The 23,030-nt window shown below is 43.4% G+C and overlaps 1 protein-coding gene across 5 annotated transcripts in view; it reads left to right on the forward strand.

Annotated features, from left to right (window-relative positions):
- Positions 1–23,030, forward strand: part of GGT1 (gamma-glutamyltransferase 1) — a 98,672-nt gene that overhangs the window by 35,346 nt on the left and 40,296 nt on the right. For 4 of the 5 annotated variants that reach the window (XM_085860642.1, XM_085860643.1, XM_085860644.1 and 1 more), the window contains 3 exons: positions 5,775–5,905; positions 10,053–10,142; positions 15,899–16,091. In XM_085860642.1, the coding sequence (XP_085716768.1) occupies positions 5,775–5,905; positions 10,053–10,142; positions 15,899–16,091 (414 nt within the window). Of the gene's footprint in view, positions 1–4,896; positions 5,042–5,774; positions 5,906–10,052; positions 10,143–15,898; positions 16,092–23,030 lie in introns of those variants that run through there. The other variant, XM_085860646.1, reaches the window with a different exon arrangement.

Below are 23,030 nucleotides of genomic sequence, written 5' to 3' on the forward strand. Positions count from 1 at the left end.
TTTAAATCGAGCAAGACGCTTGGCAAGCAGCAGTTGCTAATGGAACACATCCCTGATATCAACAGGAGGTGGCGTATTTGTTCCACTCTATTCTCGAGAATCCAGACAATCCAGGACAGTATTTGACATTTATCCCAAAGAACATGCTTTGTCCATGTGAATGGAAACAATGTAAATCTACACCGCTAGTTATGGCAACATGTAATTATTTTTTTTTTCTAAAGATAGATTTTAAATAAACTCGGTTGAGAGGACAGACTGGAGGTAGAGGTGCATTTGCCCTTTGAGCTGCCTTGCGTCGGTTTGAATCTAGACCCAGATATTATGGTACTATATCACTGATGCTTGGCATGCGGGGTGACTCATCGTGTGCAAGGGTGTACGAACCAATTTTTCTTGAGGAGGGTGGTTACAGGTTTGTCTGTCATGGCTACGTTGCCAGAACCTTCACTTCAAGACATTGTGCTAATTTTCGGCATGCGTTTCTTGGTAGTTCGAGTCAATTTCTCTCTTGCAATGATGACGTTTCACGCCATGGCGATAGGGTCACTTTCACGATTGCTTGGGGAACATTTGTAGCTCACCTGGAACGTAGTTCCGGGGAGCTTGTGGGATGGCGCATTGCCCGTCCGTCCGTTCATCCACAAATACTTTCAACTTCTTCTCTGAAACCACACATAGGTTTCGATGAAACTTTACCACAACGTTCATCACCGTGTACTGTATGTACCAAAGTTTGTTCATGGCGTTAAAAAACATCGGGCTCGAAGAAGGTCTATAGGGGTTGCCCCCCAAAATAGGAATTTGCTTTCTTCCCTGAAACTACACATGCAATTCTGATGAAACTTCACCACAACCTTCATCACCCGTGGTGTACCAAAGTTTGTGCATGACCTTCGAATAATCGAAGTGTAAGGGGGTGTAAGGGGCGGTTGCCCCCCAAAACATGTATTTGCTTTTTTCTCTGAAACTACACACACACTTTCAATGAAACTTGACCACAACCTTCGTCATGTGTGATGTACCAAAGATTGTTCACACCATTGAAAACAAATTGAGGTCTAAAGGGGTCTACAGAGGGGTTGCCCCCCAAAATAGGTATTTACTTTCTCCTCCGAAACTACAAACACAATTCCGATGAAACTTCACCACAACCATCATCATCCATGATGTACCAAAGTTTGTTCATGACATGAGAAAAATCGAGCTCTATGGGGATGTGAAATCTTTATCTTTAGGTCTTTAGGTTCATCTTTCAGATAAAATCTTCATCTCCTCACCTCATTTAACACAACGTGATGTATCGACTGTTTAATTTTCAATTTACAGATGAATTAATAGCAAAGTGCAACAAAAATTGCATTTTTCTCAGAATCCAGTGCTGCAATTTATACTTTGCAAAATCTGGTCATTTCTCTGCATGCATGGCACTGTGGGTCACCCCTCAATTAGTCGAGTTATGCTTCAGTCACATTTGGCTCGGCGGCTGTAGGGTCTAAAAAATCGAGGGCCACTAGCAATTATAGGGCAGCCGCAGTATTTCCACGGTCACACAATGTAGCAGTCACATATGTTTTTATTTTTCGGGGAGCCGCACGGGGTATTTATAAATTGTGGAGACCGGAAACGTGGGGGTGCCATACGGTCTTTGATTTGATGTCGCACGGTGACCTTAGGGCGTCCCTGCGGCGGCCATAGAATTTCAAGGCAGACACAAGGTAGCCTCAAGGTGCCCACAAGGCGACCGCTGGGGGGCCCTAAGGCGAATGTGGAAATAGTACAGCCCCTGTAATTTTTTGGGGGTTGGCAAAATTCATTTTTCATTGATAAGAGCCTACGGAAAACGCACGAATAACGCAAGCAAGCCCACCGTACGGTCGACGTGGAACACATCTACGTCATGGCTACGGCTTGTCAAATTGCTACGGCTAACCTAGAAATGAAAAAAAGTTATAACTCCGCACTTTAATTCCACGGAGACCCCTATGGCCTGTAAAAGATAGCCATATGGCATAGGGCCACCCTGAGGCCACCTCAGAAACTCTGCAGCCGCCGCACGTTTCTGTCAATTCAGGGGGGTACGGCTGCCGTATCCTCGCCATAGAGCAAATGTGACTCATGCTTTACACATTTGACAGTCCTATTCACACATAAGCTTTGGGGGAGGCCCTCTTTGCCATACAACCATCTGTGTACAATGAAAGGTATTCTTTCCATCCAGTGTTTTCTCAAGGACCTCGATGTTATCACATGAACAATGGATCATCCGGCCTTGAATGACATTGTCTGGGACGTACACATATACGTTCTGTGCGTATCTATCGAGGATGTTATCAGTTATGTTGGTGTCTATTCGCCAAACAGTGTCTATTCCAGTGGTATGGATGGCAGCATGTAGAAGATCGACCAGGGCTTCTGATCGCGTGGCCTGGTGAACAGCAAGACCGAGTCCGATATGCTTTTGAGGTCAGCTTGCGACTGTTTCATACTCCATATACAATATCTTGTGCAATGCTACACCCCTTTCGTTTGACATCAATATCTTCTTCCATATACCTTCGTGCACCATATCTATGCCCCCAAACAAGCAGAGGAACAGAAAAAGATTGTCTGGGATCACCTGCTCAACATGTTCTCGATCAATCCTCTTCCAAGTAGTAGAATGTCCTGGGGCATCCATCATATCCTGCCTAATCCCAAGAGGAACATGCACCATCGCCTGGAAAATGTTAAGATTGGTCAAGGTCCATCGCACCACCATACTCATCTTCTGACTCAGAGGAAGATGCTGTGAACTGTGGAGATTTTGAAAGGGCTTTCACGATGATGAAGTTTGAGTCATCCCCAGAATACACCAGGACACATGATTTTGATAAAGGCCGAACGTATTTGGCTTTTGACCAAAATACGTGCTGTACTTCTTCATGAAATATAGCCCTTTTAGACTGGTATCTCTGAAGACAACTAGTACCGATACTTCTAAACAGTCCAAAACATTTGTTCCAGACTTTACTTATGTCATAAACATGACCACGGGACAATCCTGTGATCAGTTCCTCACACAGCATGTTCAGACATGCATCCCTTGCAACACCATGAGCTACTGATGTTGATTCCCTTTGCTTACTTTGCCGCACAAATTGCACACAGCATTGGAGATGACAATAAGCTTCAGCTGCTATAAGGTTATAAACGCCAGCTCATCTCAGGTTTATCACTGGATCAGTTTGGGAAAAAAAAATCTATGATCCCAGTTGACTTTTCCGGTCACCACTCCATGGAACTTTCTTTTATCCTTTTGTTGGCATAACATGCAGAGTCTCCAGTCAATTGCAAGTCAGCAACTATGCCATTTGGTGGGAGAAGGATCATTTGAGGTAGACACCTGTGGGTCACTGTTATGCTCAACACTCATAAGAGGCAAACGTTGTTTCCACAATCTGGCCAGTTTGCTTTCTGAACTGAAAGAATTGTCGCATGCCTCATGTCACTTTAACTCGATGCATCAAACTCCGGCTCCAGAAGCATTTCGAGTCTCTCCAGAACATCAGCATACTTTGTATCGCAAAATCTTATTCTCTCTCTTGGAACGACCTTAGTCCTGATCTTCCCTTGAGCCCAAGCCACGCGGAAGTCTTCAGTGGGTGCTCGTTTCTGGCAGAAGAAGCAGCATGTGGAGTCCATATTTCAATGTTGACTTTTGCGCTTGATGACGGTTCCAGGCTCCATGTCTTCAGTCAAATAATAGGATTGGCGTTAAACAATGAGATGAACGATGTTCACTCTGTAAATAAAGGAAGAGGAGTACATGTAAATTACCCAGTTCACCAAACTCAAACAAAACACATGTGAATTACCATATGACACTGTAAATACTGTATATGGCTCTACACCGGGTCCAGATAGCACGATGCATTTCAATGCTGTATAGATGGCACTACAGTCGAGGTATGAATGACTATTTTACTGGAACGATGGTGAAAAAGAACATAGTCGGTAAGCCCGCTACGATAACTCTGTGATAGTGGACGAAAAGGCTCATCGATTGTAAAGAAGGTAAGGTTCAGAAAGATATCGGAAAATGCACATTTGTGTTTACGTATCTTATTCCCTTATCTTACACCTTTTCGCCCAACTTGTTACCTCCTGAAAGTAGAAAACTGATCCTGTTCATCATGTTTGAGTCGAGGCCTATCTTAAACATCTACTGTGATGATGCAGTATTATATTGTCGGAAAATATTGATTCATCCAGAAAAAAAACCCGAGGAAATGCTACTTGTCCTGGCCCCTCGGAACCTCCCTTTAGAATTTCCCCCATCGTGCATTGTTCCCAGGATTATGCAAATAGGCTCAATATGGGCCCAGTATGATGAACTATCAACTGGGAAAGTTCTAACTGTTTATGATTTCCCATTTTGAAGATGAAGCAAAATTTAGGTGAAATATACTTATTTGGCCCATGTATGATCTTAATGACCCCCAAAAATGACCTCACGGGTCAAAAGTGGGAATAACATCCGGTCACACCCTATTCCCACCCCATGTGGGTTGGATTAAGCATGGGTACCAACTATTAACACGTAATGCCGTCATCACTTTTTCTCGCACCTTTTCGACCGGTTGGCTAGTCTACTATACCTGCCAAGTAGAGGATCGATTGACTTGTGGGTTTAAAAAATCTGGTGCATGACCACTTCTGCAGGATGGGTGAGAGTCAGAGCAAAAGCCTGAAGAGGAAGGGCCACTTTCTGTTGAGGATCAGATCTCGATTTGCAGGCATTGAGACTCACCAAAGTTTTCTTGTCTACCTACCATACGTCTAATCTTATGAAAGAGATGAACTCTTCTTTCCGACTTGAATAACACTTACGAAAATGGTATCTTGTTTTTTTACCAACGTCATCAAAGGTGGACGGTGATTATGTTTTCACCACTATGTTTGTCTGTCAGCAGCATATCTCAAAAAAGTTATGGACGGATTCGGACAAAACTTGGTGGACAGGTTGGGTGTGTAACAAGGAAGAAGTGATTCGATTTTGGTGAGGATCCATATCTGTATCTGATAATTTTTATGTGATTTTTCACCTTTAAACGATGGGGCCAAAACGATATGTAACATTTCAAAAAGTTTGGACAGATTATGACAAAACTTTATGGATGAGTTGGGTAAGTGACAAGAACAAGCTCCTTAGATTTCAGGTCCAGATGCAGATCCAGCCTATCAGTGGGATACAAAATGTAAACTGTTCAGCCTGGCAGAGGTATCTGCTCTACCGAGTGCCGTTTTAATCTGTTGTATGCAGAACAAGGCTGAGGGGGTAAGCATCATTGGCTGAGGGTGTAGCTGTGTCGTTGATGCAGTGCCCTCTGTCGGTTAGGGCATGAATTTGGAATTTAGCCATGGTGCTGACAATAGCTCACCTACTCTTTGTAAAAGTACACCATGGGATCTTCATAACAACCACCAAATAATGCCAACAGATGGGATGCCAGTTTAACATCCATCCAAGGGAAGGGACACACATTGATGAATCAACCTGCTTGTGGAACACCAGGATGACAGTTAATAGCTGGGCTGAGATTCAAACCCAGGATAGACAGATCGGAGGAAAGTGTGCATATCTCGAAGCCAACCTATTAGCCCTTGTAAAAGGTTCGATAAAATTTCAACATTAAGCCTTGACCAACTTTTTAAAGGTCATTTTGAGAATACCAGTGACGAGCCTGAACAGTGATATTGAGGTGATGTGGATCTGAACTTTGTGTTTTCAGGGACATTCTCCAGGAGGGAGGCAGTGTGGTGGACTCTGCTATTGCTGCCTTGTTGTGTCTGAGTCTATTCAACCCGCAAAGCATGGGCATTGGTGGAGGCATTTTTATTGTCATCCATAATGCCAGTACAGGTGAGTAAAAACGAGGCACAAAGTAAATTTTGGTATACATTCCACATTTCTACTCACCAATGGTGAAACACTCCATTCTGCATCTCAATGCAACCTTTACAGATGTACTTCCTTTTAAAATTTGGCATTCGGTTCTGTTTCATAAAATGAAATCTGGCATGAATATTTTCATGAAAGAAAAATCGATTGAAAGAAGCAACACTACTGGTCAAAAGTTTTAGAACATCTCCATTTTTCCAGTTTTTACTGAAATTTAAGCAGTTTAATGTTTCAATGTACTCTGAAATTAAAGCACAGAACAAATAAACAATTGCAGAAAAAGAAGAAATCATGGAATCGTTTTGTTGAACAAAATTTAATCTAAATTTTTGACTCATCAAAGTAGCCACGTTTTGCAGGTATAAGAGCCGAACATACTCGTGGCATTCTTTCAACAATGGAAATCAAATATTGTTCGGAAAGTTCTTCCCAACACTGTTGCAGAAGTTCCCACAAATGTGTTGCACTTGTTGGTTGTTTTGCTTTCACCCTTCTGTCCAGTTCATCCCAAACTAGCTCGATGGGGTTTAAGTCTGGAGACTGTGCTGGCCATTCCATGATTTTAAGCCTACCGTCTTGTTATTTTCTTCTAAGGTAGTTCTGACATAGCCTGGAGGTATGTTTTGGGTCGTTATCTTGCTGAAGGATGAACCCCTGACCAACTAGGCTGAGACCAGAGGGTATTGCATGGCATTGCAAAATGCTCAGGTAGCCTTTTTGGTTCAGGGTGCCAGTCACTCTGTGCAAGTCACCGATCCTGGATCCAGCAAAAGAGCTCCACATAATCACGCTTCCTCCTCCATGATTGACAGTTGGTGTCACACACTGAGGAACCATCCTTTCGCCCACTCGACGGCGTACAAAAACCCTGCGTGACGAACCGAAGATTTTAAACTTTGATTCATCAGTCCATTAGACCTTCTTCCAGTTTTCAGTCGTCCACTGGCGGTGCTTCATGGCCCCTTATATTGACATCTTAGCAATGGCTTTCTTACTGCCACTCGACCTGTCAAACCTGCAGCTCGAAGTCTTCTCTTCACAGTTGAAACTGAGACTTCCTTACTTTGACCAGTGTTAAGCTGTGCTTGAAGCTGCTGTCCTGTGAGCCACCTATCACACAAGCTGTTGACTCTCAGAAACTTGTCTTCTGATTGTATTGTGGCTTTGGATCTGCCAGACCTCTTCTTGTCAGTTTCCTCCAGTTTCCATGTGCCTTTTGATGGTGTAGGAAACTGTACTCACTGACACCTTGGCTTCCTTTGCAGTTTCTCGAAAGGAAAGACCTACACTTTTCAGGGTTATAATGGTCTTTCTGTCTTCCTTTGTTAATTGTCTTTTTCTCGCCATTATGATAGCAATATACTACTTCCTGCAGTGCAATATTGTCCAAATAATGCTTCAGAGGGTGTAGCAACACAGTCTGTTCCAACACTGCTTTTATACAGACAGAGGGTTTGTAACTCATCAACAAAAGTTGGGACACCTGTAGGAATTGTTTGCATCAACTTTCAAGGCTTAATTTACTTACATTGCTGCAGAACAGCTGCAGTTGCTAACCCATTACTTGTTCCCTGAAAAGGGCCTTTTTAATAACTCAGAAATTTACATTATTTTTCAATTTTTGGTAACCTAAACTTTTATTTTTAATCTCTGGCAGTTTACCGCTTAGCTTTGTACCACTTCAGGTAATTCACTGGACTTGAACTGATCAAATTTCAATAAAAACTGGAAAAATGGGGGTGTTCTAAAACTTTTGACCGGCAGTGTATTTCGAAGGAAATTGACTCTCTTTGCTAAAGCCTTGAAAAATTGTGTTTTTTCTCTTGCCAGGATTGTGTGGGTGGAAACAGATCTCGGGACAGGAAAGACGGTTTAATTATGCACAGCGATTTGAATGAAACCTCAACTCAGGAGGTCATTTGGCACACTATGCTTGTGTTTTTTTTCCTCACCCCCATTAAATGTATCCATCACTTTACTTGTATGGATGATGGGATAGCCAAGGGGTGTGGGCAATCGCCTCTGAGCTGTCTGGCCTGGGTTCGAATCTTGGCTCAGCAATAAACTGTCATCATGGTGTTTTGCATGCAGGGTGATGCATCAATGTGTGTGCCTTCCCTCCATTGGATTTAAACTGGGCATCCCCTCTGCCGGCATTAGTTAGTGGACATTCGAGCTCCTATGGGGTCATTCATGAAGAGTCCGGAAGGGGAACTATCGTCAGCACCCTCAACAAATTACAAATTCCTGCCTGAATGTGCATGGGCACCGAAACAGCAATAGAACTGCCCCTTAGTAATAATGCAACCAACGGACTAAATTCAGAATTGAATCCTATTCGAATATGCATTTACGAACAACATGTTTACCTATTGTCCGTGTACCAACTACGTTCTTATACAAGGAATTTGGACACAGGAGGAGGCCATTTAGCCGATCATTCCTGTGATACCATATGAATTTGATTCAACATCACCAGAGTATGTTTTTTGCTTCGGTTTTTTTTTTTAGGGTTGAAGGGGGTTTGTGGTGGATTGAGGAATCAACAAAAAGCAATAGCGCATCCACTCTTTAATGACACTCTCAAGCATCACAATCACTGCACATGTATACAATCACCCACCACACCTAAGATACCTGTCAGTCCTGCTAACTCAATCCATATACCCCTCCCTAGGCAAAAATGCTAGTTAGAACTATAGTATATGAGAGTAGTACTCTCATATACTATAGTTGGTAACAGGTTCTACTACTGTCATCTGCAGAGAATTACTACAGGAAAGGAATGCTATTTTTTACCTGGGGCACACTATCCCCAAGGCTTCTAGGTACCCATCTAATTCCAGTTTAAACCTATCCCCTGTCTCTGCTGCCACTACCTTTCCAGATAGACCACTCCATGCATTAACTACTCTCTGCCTTTCTGCTACGACATTTCTTCATTAACGCAATCTAATTTGTAATTTGATTTATCATCCACCTGTCTTGATTTATTGCACATCATCTCTCAGCAGGGATTTTAGCCAGCACACAGTAGCTTACTATTTTTGAGATGCCGTGATGACTTTAACTTCCTCAACTGACAGAATAGCTGGCTTTATATCACTATCTTTATAATGGTGTGTTCCGTGATACAGTTCCCCTTTCTGTCCCTTTGGCAGATCTATCTCTACATGTGTTGATGGTGCCCTCTCTGACCCCCACCGTATTCATTCTGGTGTCCCTCAAGGTTCTGCCATCTCTCTCTTCTTTTCATAAATGACCTCCTCACAGTTACTAGGATCCCTGTCCATTCCTTTGCTGATGGCTCCACCTTCTAGCTCTCAACCAGTTATATATCAGAGCTTACCTCCTCCCAGTCTCTTGCTGCTGATTGCTTCTCAACTTTTGCCTCCATCAGTCATCCTTCAATGGGGCTCTGACAACCTTGTCTCTTTAAATCAGTCCGAGACTCAAACCTTCCTTATATTGAGCAAGACCAACACAGCCACCCATCCTCTTCTCATGTTGAGCTCTCAACTCCAGCAGTCCTCTGTTAATGTGCTCGGGGTCACCATCTCCAGCAATCTCTTATGGCAGCCTCATGTCCTCAATATTGCCAAATATACCTCCAAAAAACTTGGTTGCCTCTTCAGAGCTGATTCGGTGGCAGAGGTAATAAACTACGTCTTTAAACTGTAGTAATGCTAATTGCCAGGAAACATCATCATACTAAAAAAAACTTAAACAAAAATACATGCCAATTCATTATCCTGAAATGTATGTGGATAAATACATACATTGACTTCAAGTTCACACTCCTGTGTCAGGCATATGTTATAGTAAGTACATCAAATCACAAAAGAACCATGACCTCTTAGAAGAGAAACACAATGGTGTGAAATCAGTATGACCTCCCTGGATTGCATCCAGGTAGCAGTACATTTAGGAAATGAAGGCTCTTTGATGGGGCTACTGAGTTTTCTTTCAAAGTCTTTACATAATACAGAATGAAAACAATTTGTGATAGTGACTTCGGAGATGCCTTTTAAAGAGGAAATGCATACATTCCTCTTCTTGTTTTTCTTCGCGGTACCCACTCAAGTTTGTTTTTGTTTATTTGTTCTAGGCAACACGGAGGTGATAAATGCCAGGGAGGTCGCTCCACTCAATGCTTCCAAGGACATGTTTAACAATAACTCTCTCCTTGCGATGCAAGGTGAGTCTTCGTGTTTTGGTTGTGTGCTCATCGAATCATAATTGTGCAGCAACACATTCTCTTGTCGATCAATTTACACACATTTTCTCGATAACAGGAATGACAGTGTTGTCTACTTGCCTTTTGAGCCTTCTCGTCTGGGTTCAGTTTCCATCCTTACTATAAACTCTCATCCTCATGCTTCATGTACATATTGTCAAGGCACGGCATTGTTCAACATGCCATCCTCCCAGAGAGAATTTGAAGCCAAATTTCCCTTATGCTAAGCAATCACTTGTGCACATAAAATATTGTACGCTCCCTTTCGAGAACATTAGGCCATTGTGTGCTGCTACAATCGTGGTCGTGGTGGAGTGGTGGTCGTGTGGTGTTGTGGTGGTCGTGGTGAAGGCCAACACTCTTAATAGAGTATTGGGGTGCTCATGACAAGTGGTGAATGTTTCCTTGGGTAACAACCAACATGGGCAGGTTGTCACTTCCTCGCAGGATGCAGAATGTCTACTGTGCAGCAGGTGGCAGAATGGCCAAAATGTATACACACACACACACACACACACACACACACACACACACACACACACACACACACACACACACACACACACACACACACACACACACACACACACACACACACACACACACACACACACACACACTTGCCTCTAAGCCTGTGTTTCCCAACGTTTTTTTGGTGGCGACCCAATTCCAGATCTCAGCATCAGAGCGCGACCCCTCGAAGAACAAAGTCACAAGTGTTCACTATGAAACATCATTATCGTTCGCGTTTATTGTCCACTTATATTTTTGACAACAAATTATTGATACAATCATGATCAATGCAATGGCTGGGCCTGTTTCTCAGCCACGAGTTTTGCAATGCGCGGCTCAACGCCACTCAACGCGACGATCGTGTCTTTCTCGATTTCAAGACGATTGTGGAACATCGTTTTCATCACAACCATTTGTAGAAAATGACTGTTCACATAAGTATGACGAAGGGTACGGCATTAGGAGCCGTATTGCCTTCTCGGATAGACGTGGATAGGATTCAAGCATTTTGCACCAGTAACTGGACAAAGACACGGACTTGTACAATGATTTCGCTCCGGAATCCTGCTTCAGTCTCACAAGCTCCTCTTAGGTGATATCATAGTTGTTGTTTCCAATGACTTGCACATCAAAGGCTCATCCACAAAATCACCATCTTTGATGAATCTGACCCAAACCATCAATTGTGCGCATGATGCAACGTCCGTTGATTCATCCAGCCGTATGGCATGCCAAAGTGACTGCTTGATATCCGTAACATTCTGTGCGGTAATGTCCTCACTCATGTCACAAATTCTACGATGAACAGTGTTATTCGAGAGAGGTATGATCGCGAGTTTACTAACCATGTCTTCTCCGATCATGAGAGAAACCATTTTCTTGGCACATGGCATTATCAGTTCCTCGCCGATAGTGTGTGGCTTTATAGCTTTTGCAATGAGCAACGAAACACGATAGGACGCTTCCACAGCACATGCATTGGTCTGATGACATTTACCTTCTTGATCCAAGCGGGAATTCCTAAGGGCGGTTAACTTCCGCTCGAAAAATGAGCGATCTCAATCTTTGTATGCTGCATGTTTTGATGACAGATGCTGTTGTAACTTGTTACGTTTCATGGATTCACTCGAAAGTACTTCATAACAAATGACGCACTGAGGTTTCTGGACTCCACGCTCTGTCACATAATAGAAACCTAGCTCAATGAATTTGTCATTGTAAGGTCGTTCGCGCGATGCACCTGCCATATTCCTTCACAAAAAGTAACAACTTTCAACTTTGGGTATAGTATAAAAACGAAATGTTCAAGAAGGCTCTTCTTCAATAAGAAACGACGTAAAATGAAAAATAGAGGCACTGAGTGGTATTCAGTAATAATCCAGAAAATTCAAACACACTTCGCACGCAGGTATTCCAATGGTCGGCAGAAGTAGAGATGATGTAGTTGTAGCAGTTGTAGCATTGTAAAGATGATGTGAATAACTTGATATTCAGCCAACTATTTATATGCCTGTTGGACCCTGTTTGCACCCTTACTTCAAAGCAACTTTTGATCTGATGAGTACTTTTGATCTTACAACTTTCAGTGCTCCATGTCACTGGACAAACATGACTCCTTTCATGTCATTGTCAGCTTCACATAGTCGAAGCCATTCATGCGCACGTGTGCGGGAACTGTCCCTCCACTCTCACAAACTTTGAGTCCATCCATCGCAGTCAAAAACCCAAGCATGGTTTCAGGGGTGCGGATGGGTAGGGGGTAAAAGTGCACGGTTTCGCTCCAAGTGGCCGAATTGAACCGAACCATGAACCAACTATGGGTTCACCATATGGTTTTAACAGAGCAATGCGTGGTTACGGGTAGAACTGGGCATGCTCTTAGGGTTTAAAATTGCGAACATACTGTAACGCGCAAGCGCAAGCTGGCTGACGAGGAAATATCATCCACTGATCACCCGAATTAGAGCGGGTAAACCCACCTTAGTTTCTATTTCCAGAACAAAATGTTGTAATGAGAAAGTAATTCTTGGCAATGTCAAGAATGTGGCAAGCGCTGTGTATAAAATCACAGATTTACATTCTTTTCATAAAAACATAGCATTTAAAAAAAAAGTTTTCAGACGAGTCCGCGACTCCACAAAAAGTGCTTGGGGTCGCGACCCGGAGGTTGGGAACCCAGGCTTTTTACCCACTCTATCACTATAAACTGCTCTGTACGTGTTGGAGAGCAGTAATAACTCGAGGGGGAGCACTCGGTAGAGTGCAAAACCTCCGCCGCCAATACTGCTCGGTCACTCAAGTGAACCTGATATCCTATTCATTCAATTTGACACCAACAGTGCTCAGAGTTATAGTTTGCAACTTTCCCTTTTACTTTTAACTTTTACATACTCAATTCATTCGTCATAACTAGATTCCTTGAGACAGAAATTGATTTTACGTGGGTATATCCACCTGAAGTTCCAAAATCAGCCGCAATTATAATTTTGGCACGTTTTTTGTTGGAAATCACTTACATGTAGAAATGCAAAAAAAAAAAAAAAAAATCGAAATTTTGTTGAAAAAAAAGTTGCAAATTTTTTTTTGTTTTCTATAACAATTTTTTTTGGGGGGGTTGGAAATCACTTAAAACATGTAGAAATGCAAATAAAAAAATAAAATATTTTTTCAAAATGGCCACCATAGCAGCCATATTGGATTTTGTACCAAGTCCAAAATCTAATGGCATGATCCTTGGACCATACCTAATCCCCCAACCAAGTTTCGTCGAAATCCGTCTAGGAGTTTTTCCGTAATACTGTTCACAAACAAACAAACAAACAAACAAACAGAAAGGGGTGAAAACAGTAACCTCCGATCTTCGATGGCAGAGGTTAGTAACAATGATGATTCTTATATTTATAGATATGGTCACACGGATATAATCATCATCATGCAGCAAGTTTGAATAGACATTACCTCCTACGATAACACAATGCAATAACATCGTCACCATTAATATATAGCATGTCCGAATGGATTTTCTTTATTGTGATAACACTTGTCATGAGTTTTCATGGAGAAATCCTTTCTGCTGGCGTTCTCCTGAATGAGTACAAAGTTATGGCAGGAATTTAACATTTTGCCATGATTCCGGTGATAACTCATGTACTCTTCAATGAAAAATCAATGTGATATCTTTAACGTCCATCAACTAATCAGAGCAGAATGGACACCTTGCTCAGAACATTCATCAGAGGGATGGGCACTTTGTGATGCCTGCGAAGCACCAAACCGATAGTTTATCGTTGGGTTGGAATCGAACCCAGATTAGACAGCTCAAAGGTACATGTGCTACCACTGTACCATCTATGACCTATCATAATTCAAAAACATCTTGACAGAGCTGCTAAATGGCAAAGGAGCCAATTTTATCCTTTTGGGTTGGGGACTTTCTGTGTCTGCACGTGTGACTATCAGTGATGCAACTGCTTCCTGAAAAGCAAGTCCAAGTCCAAACATGAGTCCCAACGTCTCATGTCTGAGTACAAATCATGAGGTCTCTGGTTAGATTCTCTAAAATATTTAACACCACGCAATGGATCTTTTCTAACCAACACACTGACGTTGGCCCAATGTTGGCAACGGTTGGAATGATCTGTTGGAATGTTTGGCCAATGTCAGTGTGCTCTTAGGGTTAGAGTTGGTCTTTTCCCGAATTTTTGCTGGAGGTTTGCAATTTGCTCTTGCAGATTTATCACATTTCTGAGATCACGTGATAAACCTAGTTTGTCTTTTTAGCCCCCGTTGGCCTTAGTCCAAAGCAGGGGCTTATGTATTTGGTCTTGATTTTCGTGTCCGTGCATGCGTGCATCCACAACCATATCATGTATGGACCGCTTTTATTTGTACTTGGTGCAAAGACAACACATGATGGTGTACATTACATATGCACATCATGCTTTTTTGAGATCACACCCGAGATGGCCACCTCGTGGCCATTTCGTTAATTAAACATTTCCCCAAGCATTTCTTGAACATGCATGGTCTATTTTGCTCAAACCTGGCAAAAGGCATACACATGCACCTCACTTTATTTTGCGATCTGATCAAAGATGGCCGACTGGTAGATTGGTGGCCATTTTAGTTGTAAAATCCCGTTATTGAACACGTCCTCAACCATTTGTCGGACAAGCATTTGCCGATCTTGTTCAAACGTGGCACACAGATAATTTAATGAATGATAGCTGACATATTCCCGTCATTCTTTTTCGAGATCAGATCCAAGATGGCTGACTGGTGGCCATTTTGTTACGTACATAATCTTGCCCAATCGTATTCAATCTTCCATGTCACATGACCACTCAAGTCATTTGCGCAAGCACATAAATCTTGTAAATATGGGCTAGTCCTTTAACTCCATACAGCAAAATTACTATAACCATGGGGGTTATGACATTTTATATCTTTTCTTCTTGTTAGTTTAAGGAAATGCCAAACTCGGAATGAGTATACAAGTCCTAATGAATTGGGCATGTAATGTAAACATTGTATTTTTTTATTTATAGAAGTTAAACAAACATGAGCAACAACTTCCTTATTGAAACATTCCGTTGAAAAGGCTTCATTATTTGTTTGTAATTTTTTTCTGAACTCAAACTCAGACTTGAATTGTCAGAGGAGGGTTAGGCACAGTAAGACAAAGTTAGGTGGGAATCGGTGGGCTTCACTGTGTCGGAGTGGCGACCCGTCCAGGGTTGTACCCAATAGCCTAGGAGACTGCTTAAGCAGCACCAACGCTCTGCACAGAGTATGGTCCCAATCTCTCCTCACTGGGAGATATGCTGGCTGTTAAGCAAATTGTTGTAAAAGAGTACAGTATCCTAAAAGAAGTGCAGTCTTGAATACCTCCAGGGTTGAAAGCACACCTCTAACAAGGGAATGCCAGAGACCACGATGCATACTCGCCCGTGATGCACAGCGTCGAGCAATCCACATGAGGGTTGATCAACAGTCCCGTGTCAAGACCTTTATGATGGAACATTGCCACCATTTTGGCTTGGTTGTCTCAGGCATCGGAAAATCCTGTCTTGCAATTTATGGATTGCAGAAATGATGTCTGAATCCCTGCAATTTCAGTTGTGTTTGCTATGCCAACCTAGAAATTATTTTGCAAAGCCACTTGAAATAAAAAGCAACATTAATGGTCAGCATTTGTATTTCAGGTGGACTAGCCATTGCCGTTCCTGGGGAAATTCGAGGATACGCTCTTGCACACAAGCGGCATGGAAAACTGTCCTGGTCCCATCTCTTCCAGCCAGCAATCAAGCTTGCCCAAAATGGTGTTGAAGTAGGAAGCGACCTGGCGAAGGCTTTGATTAAAACGCAGATCATCATCGAGTCAAATTCATCATTCTGGTATGCTGAGTTACATCTTTACCATTAATCCCTTTTTTGTATACAGTCAAGGCTCGTGGAAGAGCTCGTGCTAGTACATTGAGCTCATCAGGAAACAGAACAAATGGAACAGCAGAGAGACGGGGAAACACCAACAGCAGATTCGAAGGCCAAGACAGAGGGAGGCGGACAACCAATGGGTGTGGGGAGGAATGGGGGACAGGAGAGGATGCATGGGGTGGATAAGATGAATACAGAAGGAAACTCTCAGGAAGGAAAAACTGGAAATTTCGAAGGAGGAGGGATTGTGGTGGGGTAAAAGATCATGGTTTGCATTTGGGACAATCTCAGATGGTGGTGAAGAGCTGTCTGGAAAACCTGGAGGGAAGAATGAGATTAAAGAGAATCTGGAAGTTGGTTCCACAGGTGGGAAAATAAGAGCAACAAATGAGTGGAGGTGAGCAGTGATCCTGAATTTAGGCGGTTTCACGAGAAGGGGTTGAAGGTGCACTGTGTGTGCCCCGCAGAAACCTGGGGGTGGAGAGGGGGGAAGGAGGGGGTATGTCAGATCAGGTATGGGAGCATGTGCCAGAACAGCGCATCGCTGCGTCCACTTTCCGTCAGTACTCCAGGGGCCTCCGTCTGGCCTTCCCCCAGGCAGATGCCAGGCCCATCCCCATCTCCTTGAGATGCTGGTCAACCTGCTGCAACCATGAGTCACGTGGTCGGCCCATTGGCCTCCTCCACTCACGAGACTCCCTCGCTGAGAGAATCTGGTGAGCAGGATCAGCGTCAGGAAAACGAGCCACATGTCCATACAGCCGCAACTGATGCTCACGGACCATGCAGGTAACAAATCTCATCCGAGTCTCTCTCAGCAACCGCTCGTTGGACACAAACATCTGATCAAGCCAAGGATTCTCTGAAGGGACCTGGTACCAAAGGAATTAAGTATCCGTCTCAGATCCTTGGTCAGAGTCCAAGTCTCGCATCCATAGAGCAAGACTGGAAGCACCAAGGACCTGAAGACTCGGACTTTCGTCCTCCTGCACAGGTACTGGCAGCGCCACACCCCATGATCCAGTGAATCCATGACTCCCCAGGCCTGACCCAGACGTCTATTGACCTCTGACTCACAGCCAGCAGAGACATGCCAAGGTAAGTGAATCTCTCCATGACCTCAACATCCTCACCACAAACAGACACAGACAGGACAGCAGCATCCAAAATGTCATTGAAAGCCTGAATCTTAGTTTTGACCCAAGAAACCCGTAATCCCAGCGGCTCCGACTCCTCATTCAGCACCTCGAGGGCCCCCAAAAGGATATCTAAAGTCTCCGCAAAGATGACTGCATCATCGGCGAAATCAAGGTCCGAGATCTTGACATTCCCAAACGATGCACCGCAGCTTTATCTTTCCGACATCCTCCCTAAAATCCAGTCCATACATGTGCTGAAAAGTGTGGGGGCAGCCCCGTTGGACCCGATCACTTTTATCGGCTATTTAAAAACCAACTATATTCCGAACGCAGAGCGGCAGTTCAATTAGGGAAAAGGAAGCAACGAACGGGTTAACATTTGAAAAAGCACATTTATTTGCAAAACACATGTAAACAGTCATGCAGTCATGCAGTCATGCAGGTATGCAATTAAGGAGAGCAAGACACGCATGCAGTTTACAATCGATAAAGGCAAAACAAAAGCACGCATGCAATTATAAAACCAACAAAAGCAATGCAAAAGAGCTACTACCGTCTATCTATTATGTACACACTTATACAGTCCTACTTAAAGACATGGCCCCACAACGTTCATGCAACGAAAAGCAAGGAAAAACCCCAGGACAGACGAGGGGTAGACTGGACCCCTTGGGGTCTTTATAAACAAGGAGCCGTGTAGACCGCAAAGGCTCCGAGAGACCGAGCTGGCTACCTTGTCCCTCGTGGTGACTCGCTAGGGCGACTCTCAATGTCCTCTATCCAGTGACCCATGGTAAGGTATGGTACGGCAGGCCGCGCGCCTTGGCTCCGCTGCACTCCACTCTCTCCAGTCACCTACCGCGGCTCCACACACTGCCCACAACTCTGACACGACACTCTTTCCTCTCCTCCACACACCTCGACAACCTCCAGCAGCCGACTCCCCCCTACACCTCTGACTTGCATTCAGCGTGCCCTTTTATCTCCACGGCACCTCGCCCTCCCTTTCGCCCCCCCCCTCTTCCAGCACGCTCGGGAAGCTTCCAGAAGCAGGGCGTTTTCCTCGCCGAATCGGGGGCTTTCTCATTCTTTTCCTTTCTTCATAACTAGTGTTGCTTTATAATCCTTGGTGTTGGGTTATTCTCCTGCTGCGTTGGCCGGCGCAGATGTTATTCGTTGGGGGGTGGGGCCATCGTCTGCTTTCCCCCGATGAATGCCAGGCTTCTCGCAACCGTGTGCCATGGTGGAAATGCGGTTGTGGTTGTGGTTACGGTGGTTGTCGCAATGGTGGCGTGGCTGGCATTTTGTGGTGGTCGTGAGGGTGGTGTGGTTGGGCGGTGGTCGTTAATGTGGTTGTTGTGAAGGCGGCTGTTCTTTGTCTGTGGGGATGTTGGCGGTTGATGAGAAGGTGGTTGTGGTGATCGTGGTTGTTGGGGTTGGTGGCGCTTTGTGGTGGTCTTGATGGTGGTGGTCCAAAATAAAGATAGTAAAAGAAAAACGGCTAACTCAAAGATCACGGCCCTGTTACACGAATAAAAACCCCTTTAAACATCGGTGGGGAAATTTCCCTGAACACACACTTATCGATATAACTGATCTTTGGGAAATCCTTTATGGTGTCCTGGGAATTTCCACAGCCGTAACTAACTAACTAAATATATATATATATATATATATATATATATATATATATATATATATATATATGTATATATATCCTGGTGTTGGTGCAGTGGTTAGGGCAGCGGCTTCGGATCCAAAAGGTGCTGAGTTCAAGCCCCGTTGGGCCACTGAATTAATACACCAGGGGGTTGACTCAGCCTGTCATCCTAAGGAGGTCGGCGAAATGAGTACCAGTATACTGGGCCGGTGTATACCCCGGTTAAAATAGGTGTACCATATCCCTGTGTCGTAAGAGGCGACCAGGGTTGCGTCAGGAAGGGCATCCGGCGTAAAACATGTGCCAAATCACAATGCGGATCATACGGATGATCCGCTGTGGCGACCCCGAAAGGGAGCAGCCGAAAGAAGGAGAAGAAGATATATATATATATATATATATATATATATATATATATATATTTATATATATATATATATATATATATATATATATATATATATACATACACACACACACACACACACACACACACACACACACACACACACACACACACACACACACACACACACACACACACACACACACACACACACACACACACACACACACACACACACACACACAAGGTGCCGCGAGGAGGAGTGATGTTAGGGACACATCGGCCATGTTGGAGTTAATGCCATATAGCACTATTTTAACCCTTACCCTATCATCCGAGCCTATCATCATCATATCATTAAAAAAATGTCCCTTACATCACTCCTCCTCGCAGGGCCTCATATATATATATATATATATATATATATATATATATATATATATATATATATATATATATATATATATATATATATATATATATATATATATATATATATATATATATATATATATATATATATATATATATATATATACACACATACATACATACACTCATCTTCCCAAAGTACTCTTCGCTTAGGCCTAGGTCACATTTGCCACGGCGGCCGTGGGGTCTCCAAAATCTACTGCCACTAGCAATTATACGGCGGCCGCAGTATTTCCACGGTCACACAATGTAGCAGTCACATATGTTTTTATTTTTCGGGGAGCCGTATGGCGTATTTAGGCCTAAGTCGCATTTGCCACGGCGGCCATGGGGTCTCCAAAATCTACGGCCACTAGCAATTATACGGCGGCCGCAGTATTTCCACGGTCACACAATGTAGCAGTCACATATGTTTTTATTTTTGGGGAGCCGCACCGCGTATTTATAAATTGTGGAGACCGAAAACGTGTGGTTGCCGTACGGTCTTTTTTTGATGTCGCACAGTGACCTTAGGGCGTTCCTGCGGCGACCATAGAATTTTCAAGGCAGACGCAAGGTGCCTGCAAGGCGACCGCAGGGGGACCGCAGGGGGCCCTAAGGCGAACGTGCGGCCAGACGGACGGTAACGAATGGGTTAATTTTTTTTTACCAGTTCTTTTGTTTCGGCTTGTTGAATTGCTACGGCGAACGTAGAAATGAAAAAAGTTATAACTCCGCGTTATAATTCCACGGCGACCTTACGACCTGTAAAATATAGCCAAACGGTGTAGGGCCACCCTGAGGCCACCGCAGAAACTCTGCGGCCACCGCACGTTTCTGTTAATTCAGAGGGCGTACGGCCGCCGTAGAGAAAATGTGACTTCGGCCTTTACACGAGTTTTGTTTTTTTTTATGAACACGCCTCTCAGGTACAAACTCCTGAGCCTCCATTATGTTCTTATGAATGGTTTCCCAAGAGTTTTCCCGATAATCATCACTGATGAGTTCAAATCTGTTTCTTACTTCTATTGTGTATTGATCACTGATATCACGATGCATTTCTTGCTTACTCCAATCATATGATATTTCCATGCTTGCATTTATTTTATTAGCTCTGAAACTAAGTCTTATTTGTTATGTCAAAATTTGATGGTTCAAGTTGATTGGAAAGAAGGTATTTAGAAGCCTCACAATTGACAGCGTTATTTCTCCACCATACATTTTTTATATATTATTGCAGAAATGACTTCTTGGGGTTAAAATCCATAGATTAGAGCAGATATCTCCTTAATTTATGTTTTAGACTCAGTGTGTTCAAGTAAAACCACTCCGTAACCAGAATGTGATGATTTTTCTCTGTCTCAAATATCTCATGTTTTGGTTCCTCTATAATGAAGTTAGCCACAATTTCAGACAGCGGGGAGTCCACAGCTGTGCTGAACAACTGTTTATTGTTTCTACCATTGTAAACAAATTTCCAGTAGACATGACATCATCTGTTGTTAATTAACTGTTTAAGAGAGAGCAGTTAAAACCGTTCATGATTGTAAAAGAACATGCCAAAGCAGCCGGTCTTATGCTCCAGGAGATCAAGTCTGCTGCCCATCGCCACCGCCAGGTCTCTCACATTAATATATCTGAGATTTTCACCATTCTCACTGAGACCGTGTTACCCTTTCACCAGCAACTCCTTTTGTCATACTTTGCTGCATTTGTGTGTACTTTTCCACCTGTTTCCCATTTGCTCACCAACAGTCCCAATACACTTCACATCTTGTTTTAGCCTTCACTCAGTTTCTTCTACAAACCTCATCTGTACTTGAAGATCAACTTAATAACTATGAAGTGTCTCTGACAATAAAGGTTCCACAAAAAATAGGAATAGCCACAATGATGAAAATAATCAACATCAGAAAGCAAAGTTTACACTTTCTCTTGATTTGTATATGTTCTGCAAATTAATATTTCTATTTATCAATGATGATAACCAAAGCAAAATGATTGCTGAGTATGCAATCCAGGCCACTGCCGAAAAACCAGACATGACCTGTTTAACATAATCCTTCTTCCCACAGAACGTCCCTGACTCCTTAGTGTCGCTCCCCGGTTATTGTCTCCTCTAATTTGATAGGCTTGAACCATGCCCCAGCGGCAGAGTTGCAATCTGCATGAACAACTCAATTTCTCACTGTTCTTGTATTGATCTTTCACCTCCCAACCCCCAAGAGTACCTCTTGCTGTGACTTGCCATCCGCTCCAACCTCTTATTCATCTGTGTTGTCCCATCCTCCTAACACAGTGATGACTCCATCTACCTCTACCCCTCTCTCTCTCTCTCTCTCTCTCTCTCTCTCTCTCTCTCTCTCTCTCTCTCTCTCTCTCTCTCTCTCTCTCTCTCTCTCTCTCTCTCTCTCTGACAACATGGACAAACTTTTAACTGCACATCCCAACTCTCTCGGCCTCATATGTGGCAATTACAGTTGTCACCATTCAATTAGGCTGGGTGTTGGTACCTCTCTCATCAGCCATGGCACTTCAGCAAAGGACTTCAGTGACTCCATAGGACTGACTCAATCTGTGAACTTTCCAACCTGGAATTTCTCCCAATGGCAAATCTTCATTTCTGGACTTGGTGATGACTCACGTTCCTGCAAATATGTCCTGTACTTCCTCTGCTCCAATTGGTTCATCTGATTATATGCTTAAGAAAGTCAATATCTCTCTGGCTATTCTCAGAGAGCTCCCTCAATGCCGGCGAGTCTGGATTGACTCAAGCAGATTGACAAGGACTGCAAGCAGCCATCGCTCTCTTCAGGTCTGCTCTCTCATATATATATATACTGCCCCTAATGTTAACTACAGATTCATCTTGTCTTGTCTTCAATTATACTACCCTTCTTTCCACCCATGGTACACTGAATCATGTGGTGAAGCAGTTGCTTTGAAACAACCTGCACTCTCTTCTTGGAAGGCCATTCTCACTGAAGGAAATCTCAGTGCATTCCAAAATGTCCGCACCAAGTGTGTGTCCACTCTCAGGAGAGCCAGAAAACAACACCTATCCAAAGAATGAACTTGCAAACTTGTCTCCCTCCTCTAAAACCTGGTGGCACCTTGTCAAGTCAGCCTCTGGAGTAGCTCCCCATTCATCCCTTCTCTTTCTCTTCAAATGGCACCACAGCGGACTCCACTCATGAGAAGGCTGAATGCCTCAATTCTGTGTTTGCTTCCAGGTCTTTTCCCCAACCCCTCACTCTTGGTACCCATCCTTCCCTGTCACACCCAATTGCTCCTAGACTCTGTGTCTTTTGCCCTGAAGAAGGTTCTTTCAATGCTCGACATTG

This window comes from Eptatretus burgeri, chromosome 16 (assembly GCF_056783735.1).
Source record: "Eptatretus burgeri isolate ZD-2024b chromosome 16, Ebu_testis_v1, whole genome shotgun sequence".
Lineage (NCBI taxonomy): Eukaryota > Metazoa > Chordata > Myxini > Myxiniformes > Myxinidae > Eptatretus > Eptatretus burgeri.